The sequence below is a fragment of the Neophocaena asiaeorientalis genome, unplaced genomic scaffold (genome assembly GCF_003031525.2).
Source record: "Neophocaena asiaeorientalis asiaeorientalis breed wild unplaced genomic scaffold, Neophocaena_asiaeorientalis_V1.1 scaffold43, whole genome shotgun sequence".
Taxonomy (NCBI): domain Eukaryota; kingdom Metazoa; phylum Chordata; class Mammalia; order Artiodactyla; family Phocoenidae; genus Neophocaena; species Neophocaena asiaeorientalis.
The window spans coordinates 15750186-15757570 of NW_020173674.1; the positions used below are offsets into that span (position 1 = coordinate 15750186).

The following is a 7385-nucleotide window of genomic DNA, read 5'->3' on the forward strand; positions in this document are numbered from 1 at the left end:
GCCCTCGCGGGCCCGGGTCGGCGCTCCTCGGGAGGGCAGGCGGACCCGTCGAGGGGCGCGGGTCTACGGGGTCGCTGCACCGCTGCGCTCTGAGGCGCTCGCCGCCGCTGCTGTCGCCGTCTGCCCCGCGGCGGTCCGGCTCGCCGCTTATATAGCCGGCTCCTGCCCCCACGGCTGCGAGCTCGGATGACAGCGAATGCCTTTTAAAGCGTGCGCGCCCCGCGCCCTTCCGCCTGACGTCGCCCCGCCACTCTGGGAAAGTCGCGGCTCTTTCCCCAGCGCCGCCCGCCAGCCCGGCTCCGGAAGGCAGGCCCCGCCCGCGGGGGTTCCGGGAGCATCCGAGGCTCCGGAGAACGCTGCGGAACAGGGCCGCAGGGTAGCCCCGGAGCACGGGTCCTGCCCGCCCTCGGATCCCCAAGTCTGGACCATCCGCGGCGGCCGCGGGGGCGCACGTCCGCCTCTCCAGCCTCCTAATCCCAGAGGCGCACAATCCAGGCGCTTCGTTATTTGGCCGCGCGGGTGCTGCGCTGAGCGCGTGGGGCGGGGGCAGCCCCCAGTCTCCTTGCTGCAGGGAGAGCCAGGCCACCCGGGCTCCCCAAAACTGAGTTCCGAGGAAGGACTGGATGTCCTCTTTGGATCCATGCACCTCCCTCCCCAAACACATACACACACACACGCGGGCACGAATACAAACACACCCGATTTTTCCAGTCCACTTCTCTTCCGTCTTCTCTATGTTTGTCTCCTCACTACCCGCACCCCCCAAGTCCCTCGCGCACCCCCATTCGTGCTCAGAAAAATGACGCTTAGATATGGCACTAGCAACAACAGTAATGATAACTAACCATCTGGAGAGCTTTACTCCAAGCTAGGCAGTGAGCTGTGCTTTACATATATTATCCTACTTCATCTTCCTAACAGCCCTGTGAGGTAATTCGTATTTTCCCAGGTTTACATATGAGAAAGTGGAGGCACAGAGAAGATAAGTAATTAGCCCATTAGAGACTGCTGGGGAAAAGTGGGCTCCACTCCAGAGTCCATGCTCTCATAGTCCCCTGTTAGGGCTTGATACCTACCAATGCCCCCATGGCTGGCTTCCAAGAGCAGGTCCCCTGCCCCGGGGTTCCCAGACTCCCAAGAGGAAACTGTGAGCATTGTTCTGACACACGGCCCTAGGGTGCCGGCAGCCAGCTCACAGGGCTGCTGAGAAAGGAGGGAATCCATGGAATTTGGCCTCCATTCCTTCCATAGCCATTCAACAAAGATTTATTGAGAACCTACTGTGTACCAGCTCAGGAAAGTCCCTGCGCTCATGAAAGTGACAGTCTAGGTAAGGGGGCGGGACAGACAATAAACACCTAAACAAGAAATGTACTGTGGGTGGTGTGATAGCGATGCAGGTGGAGAGGTGGAGGGGGGGGCGAGGGAGCAAGGAAAGGCTCCCCAGAGTGGGTGATAGTTAAGGTGCCCCCCGAAGGACAACTGTAGCACCACCAAGTGTTTAATAGATGCCACGCTCTGAGCACTTTTTATGCATTAACTCATTTAATGTGTTCACTATTTTATTTAATCCTCTTAGCAGCCCTGGATAACAAGTACTTTTACTGTCCCCATTTACAGATAGGAAAACCAAGGCACAGAGAAGCTAAGCACCTTTCCCCAAGGTCACACAGCTAGTAAGCAGCAGAACTGAGATTCAAACCCAGGCGACTTAGCTCCTAAGCCCTCTCGCTTACACACTACACTGAAGCTGTCTGCCCCGTGGAGGACAAAGAAGGAACCGGTGTGTGACCAGTGCGGGGAGAATGTTTAGGGCTGAGGGAATGCGGTGAGGCAGGAAGGATCTTGGCTTCTTCCAGGAACAGCAAGAAGACCCATGTGGCTAAAGTAGAGGGGGCAAGGGGCATGAGAAGTAAGGACACTCACGGAAGGCCTTGAGGGCCATGTTAAGGAGTTAGCATTTTCTTTTTAAAAAAAATATTTATTTATTTTAATCTTTATTGGAAGATAGTTGATTTACAATGCTGTGTTAGTTTCGGCTGTACAGCAAAGTGAATCAGTGATATATCAACATATATCCACTCTTTTTTAGATTCTTTTCCCATATAGGTCACTACAGAGTACTGAGTAGAGTTCCCGGTGCTTTACAGGAGGTCCTTATTAGTTATCTGTTTCATATATAGTAGTGTGTATATGTCAGGAGATTGCATTTTGTCCTAAGGGCTATGGTAAGGCACTGGAGCGTTCTGAGCAGGGGAGCTCCGTTCTACGTTTTTAAAAGCCCACTCTGGCTGCCGTGTGAAGAGTAACTGGAAAGGCTAGGGGAAGAAGCAGGGATCCCACATACAAGATCGTTACATGACCCACAGATGTAAGACACTGAAGACCTGGATGAGAGTGAAGAAAACGGAGCTGTAGGGAAGTGGTCAGATTTGGGATTTGTCTGTGGATAGAACTGAGAGAACTTGCTGATGGCCTGGACGGCGGGAGGAGGTGTTGAGGGGAGGGGGGTGGAAATCAAGCCTGACATCTTTGTATTTGGCCTCAGCAAATGTTAGACGGTGGTGCCACTGATACAGGGGAGGGGTGTGGGGAAGAGAAGGTTGGGGAGGGGAGGGCCATTGTGGGGTTGCGGTCTGCAGGTTACCCATCAAAATCCACTACCCACCAGGGTGACGCCTGAAATGATCATATCAGAACCATATTATGTGAGAGAAAACTTCACTTCTCTAATCCTAAAGCCACTGTATTGGGGAGTTCCTTTTTTTTTTTTTTTTTTTGCGGTACGCGGGCCTCTCACTGTTGTGGCCTCTCCTGTTGCAGAGCACAGGCTCCGGACGCGCAGGCTCAGCGGCCATGGCTGGCAGGCGGACTCTCAACCACTGTGCCACGGGAGTCCCTTTTAATAGCAGCTTAGCAATACTCTGATACAGAAATTGGTACCAGGAATGGAAAGCTTCCATGTATAACAACCCTAAAACATGTGGCACTGGCTTGGCCAACAGGTGGTGAGCAACATGGAAACAAATACTGGAGAATGGAAAACCAGTGACCCTTGTTATGTTGTGACAAAACGTTTAATAAAAACATTACCTGTGATAATTTGGAAGGCGGACCATGTGCCTACTTGAGCCACTAATTCTAGAAAAATGGTTGGAAAGAGCCAAAAACATTTGCATGTGTTGGCTGCTCGATGCTGCCTTTAGCAAAGATACTACAAGAAAGAGATTGGCTGGTTTGCAAGAAGAGATGAACAGAAAAGGAGATAACACAGAAAATCACTGTCCTCAGGGTTGGAAAAAACAACTGGTTTTGCCCAAAGAACAGGAGATCAGACGCGCTCAGAGCCTTTCTCAAAGCCTGTCTATTAGGCCAAACAATAAGCCAAACAAAGGAATCACCCTTGTGGCAAAGTATTCTCTTAGGGGTATTGCCTTGTCATCCAAGTCTATTATTTCAGATGTCCTTAGGGACTTTTAAACTTTCATTTAAAATGGGAGAGAAAGGGCTTCCCTGGTGGCGCAGTGGTTGAGAGTCTGCCTGCCGATGCAGGGGACACGGGTTCGTGCCCCGGTCCGGGAAGACCCCACGTGCCACGGAGCGGCTGGGCCCGTGAGCCATGGCCGCTGAGCCTGCGCGTCCGGAGCCTGTGCTCCGCAACGGGAGAGGTCACAACAGTGAGAGGCCCGCGTACCGCAAAAAATAAATAAATAAATAAAATGGGAGAGAAAGAGGTGGGTTGGGCAACACAGACAGACAGTAACTCCATCAAGAAAGGAACTTGAGGTGTGGTTACTGCCCATGGAACTCACTAGAAGCAGAAAGACCCAAAGCCTACTATGCTTCTGAAGGGATTGTTACTATCAACAAAACTGAAAGGCTAGACTTCAAAAGCCCATGATTGTCCCAGCCTAAATAAGCGCTCAAGGAGGACAGACTTTCAACACCCTGTTGGGTGGCGGTCGAGAGCCACAGACAAGGAGGAATGTGGCAAAGGCAAAGCCGGGGGCCAGGGAGACACAGGATGAGGGAGTGCCCCCAGAGAAGGGGGACCCCCACCACCAAGGCGGGAAGGCCTCACCATTCTAGCATGGTAGAGACTGCTAGCTCTCCGCCCAGTTGGGCCCACTTCCCAGCTTCCTTTGCAGCTCCGTGGGGCTGTGTGTCTAAGCTCTCATCTGTGCAAGTGAGCAGAAGTCAGACTCCTGTCTCACTTGCTTAAGAAGAAATTCCTGCCCGGGATTTCCGTGTTCTTTCCCTCACACTGGCTGGAAGCCCTGGAGGTTTCGTGTTAAAGACAGCAGTGCCATCATCAGTCTGGGTCCCTAAATGACCCTGTGGGATGGAGCTCTCTACCAACCTGAAACATTTCCCTTGGAGCTATTTTGTGAGAGAGCCACCAACTGAATATTTTTAAGCTACTCTAGTTTGGGGTCTCTATTATATCGACTTAGATTGTCCTAACCAAGAGAACCACCAGACATCCAGGTGGAAAGGTCGAGCAGGACACTGGAACTTAGAGAGGCGAGGGATGTAGGTGGCCGTATGGGACTCGTCAGGGTGTAGACGGGAGCGGGTGAAAACCCACCTTCTAGACAGAGAAGGGCTGGGACCAGCCAACACTGGGAGGAGTGTGAGCCAGTCAAGGACTCAGAGAAGCAACGTTCAACAGGGTAAGAGCGACACCAGACAAACATGTCAGAATCCCAGAGAAGGATGTTTCTAGAAGGAGGGAGATGATTAGAATGGCAGTCTAAAGACAGGTCGTAGCCTGGTTCCACTAACTGTGAGGCCTGGGCCAAGCCGTTTGTTTCCCTGTGCTGAGGACGTCTCAGCTCCCCTGCTGCTTCCTCAGAGCGGCCTTCCTGGCCACCCTCCTCAAGGCTCCCCCCTTGGTGACTGTCTGCAAGGCCTTCTCATTTACTCGTACTTGTCAGTGTGGCCTGCCTTCCCGGTGGACTCTGTCTTTCCAGGACAGGCTAGGTTGCTTCCCCTGGCCACCCTGGGACACGGGCTGGCCATTACCGGGGATGCAGGATGGTCCCTCATCTCAGCAGGCCTGTAGCCCTGGAACTGCAGAGGAAGGACAGAGAACGTCATCTGTGGAACACCTACTCTGTGCCAACAGTGCTTTACACATGCCTCTCTTAAATCATCCTCATGGCATCCCTTAAGCAGGACCCTACTATCACCCCATTTTACAGCTGAGGGCGGAGGGTGCTTTGCAGCTTACCAGGGTCACCTTGGGTGTTAAGTGCTGAAGCCGCCACTCAAGCCAGGTCTGCCTGACTCAGAAATCAGCGCTCACTGTTGGCAACACTGCATCTCACCAACCCTTTGATGTGACGGGAACAGCACAGGACTAGAATTCAGACACCCAGGTTGCAGCATCAGCTCCATCAGCCACATACCCTGTGGCCTTGAACCCATTGCTTCCCATCTCTGAGCCTCAGTTTCCCCATCCGTGAAGTGAGGAGGCTAGACTCGGATTTGCTGGGGGCCCCTCCAGCTCTAATATTCTAGAATCCTTGGAAGGATGTACAGATGGGGAGACCCAGTTGCAGGAAGCAGATGTTTCCTCTTGGGCCAGAGAGTGGCAAGCAGCCTGGGCTGAGGCTGCAGGGGAAGGCTCTCCTCCATGGAGAGGGCTGCTGGGGGAGCAGATGGGGCAGGAAGATGGCAGCAGACTGGGGAGGGGCTTGTGCCATCACCTCCTCCACCATCCTCACCCACACTTTGGCTTTCGGGCAGAACCAGGGTTTGAAAATAGCAACCACCGGTTATTCGGCTGTTAGCAGGGCTTTGTTTCCAAGGGAGCCTGCGGGACCCTGGCCCAGGTCAGAAGGGAGCAGAGATGCTGAGTCCGTTCCGGGATGCAGAGAGGCAGTGAGCCACGGAGGCTGTGCAGCAAGGTGGGAAGAACCAGGTCAGGGTGGTTCTGGTCACAGGTCCTTCTCTGCTTCCCGACAAGAGGGCTTGGCCTCTTCCTGTGGCTGCTTTGCTGCCCTGGCACAGACCTATTGCCAGCTAGAAGCCTGGGTCGGCTGGCTGTGCCCTCCTGCTCACCCAGAAGTCTCCCCAGAGTGGATCTCAGGCCTCCAAGTGCTGAATGAGGTCATGGTTATTCCAGATGTTGCTGTTTGGGTCCATCTGTACTCTGGGTGTATTTGGCTCAGTGACCACTTGTCTACGTGTGTGTGTGTGTGTGTGTGTGTGTGTGTGTGAATCCAGGTGTGCGGAGATGGAATACAAATGTGAACTTGGCATAAGGGGTGGGGAGGAACAAGTGCCAAGGCCTCTCCCCAGAGGTCCTGCCGCCGGGCCCCAGCCTCCCCTCCTGCTGCGCCCTCTCCCCCCTGTGGGCCCTCCACACAAAGCCCGTGGCTTCAGCATCCAACCACCTGCTTCTGCCTCACTCAGAATGAGCTCTTGGTCTGGTACGACTGTGAGCATAAAAGTGTTTTGATAATTTCGCTGGACGGTTGCCATGACAATCCCCAGCAAGCTCCAAGAGAGGGTGTTCACGTGTGCACGGGCGCGGGGAGAGAGAGCAAGCCTGAGAGACAGAGAGAAGGGAGAGGGTGCAGGGAGATCCCCAGCGATACCCTCAAGTCAGCTCTTCAGCCTCCAGTCCCCCCCACCCACCCCGGTGGCCCCATTCATGTCACGATGAGCTGTCTAATCTGGGCCTCACTGTACGCAGTGCAACAGAATACCAGCTGCTGGCAGGGAGGCTGCTGGAGCTGGCACGGCAGGGCTCGTCCCACTGGGGGAGGCACCCTGACAACACCCCACTCCCAGGATGAGCTCCAGGGAACACCATCCTGGACTGGGGAGCAAGGACATTCTTGGGGACCCAGAGCCCAGGGAAACCTCCCAACAATCATGCCCAGGCTGTGGGCCTGGCTTGCTGATGTGAATAATGGGAATGCATTTCCCTGCTAAGGGCTTGCTAGCTGGCACAGCTTTGGCAGCCCAGAGTCTGTGGCCCAGTCCTTCCTGCATGCTTTTTTGCAGGCCTGAGTGTCGCCTCTCCCGGGCCTGCTGGCCAGGGAATCACTACGTGGATAATGATAAAATTACCATCTGTGGCACTTGAGCTTGGCAAAGTAGTTTCCCCTCTACGACCTCAGCAAAGCAGGGATACCTTTGCTGTCTTTTGAGTGGAGGGGCTCAGAGAGGGGAGGGAACTAGATGAAGGTCACACAGCAAGCAGCAAGGTGGTGGCAGAATAAGGATGGAACCCAGTCCTGAACTTTTTAGTCCAGCCTCGCTGGCCTGAGGACAGGTTCTCCAGAAGGGGTCCATCTGGCACTGCCCCTCACATATAGGCAGGGAAACTGAGGCCCAGAGACACCCCCCCCCCCCCCCCACCCCCCAGCCAC

General features: G+C 54.3%; 2 protein-coding genes across 2 annotated transcripts in view; both read right to left on the reverse strand.

The window, feature by feature from the left end:
• The window catches only part of CUNH11orf96 (chromosome unknown C11orf96 homolog), a 2149-nt gene extending 1061 nt beyond the window's left edge, over positions 1–1088 (reverse strand). The window contains exons 1-2 of the mRNA XM_024748555.1: positions 1077–1088; positions 3–565 (exon numbers count right to left, since the gene is read on the reverse strand). Coding sequence (XP_024604323.1) covers positions 3–565; positions 1077–1088 — 575 coding nt within the window. The remainder of the gene's footprint in view (positions 1–2; positions 566–1076) is intronic.
• Positions 1089–3638: 2550 nt separating this feature from the next.
• The window catches only part of ALKBH3 (alkB homolog 3, alpha-ketoglutarate dependent dioxygenase), a 50886-nt gene continuing 47139 nt past the window's right edge, over positions 3639–7385 (reverse strand). The window contains exon 10 of the mRNA XM_024748806.1: positions 3639–3693. Coding sequence (XP_024604574.1) covers positions 3670–3693 — 24 coding nt within the window. The 3' untranslated portion in view covers positions 3639–3669. The remainder of the gene's footprint in view (positions 3694–7385) is intronic.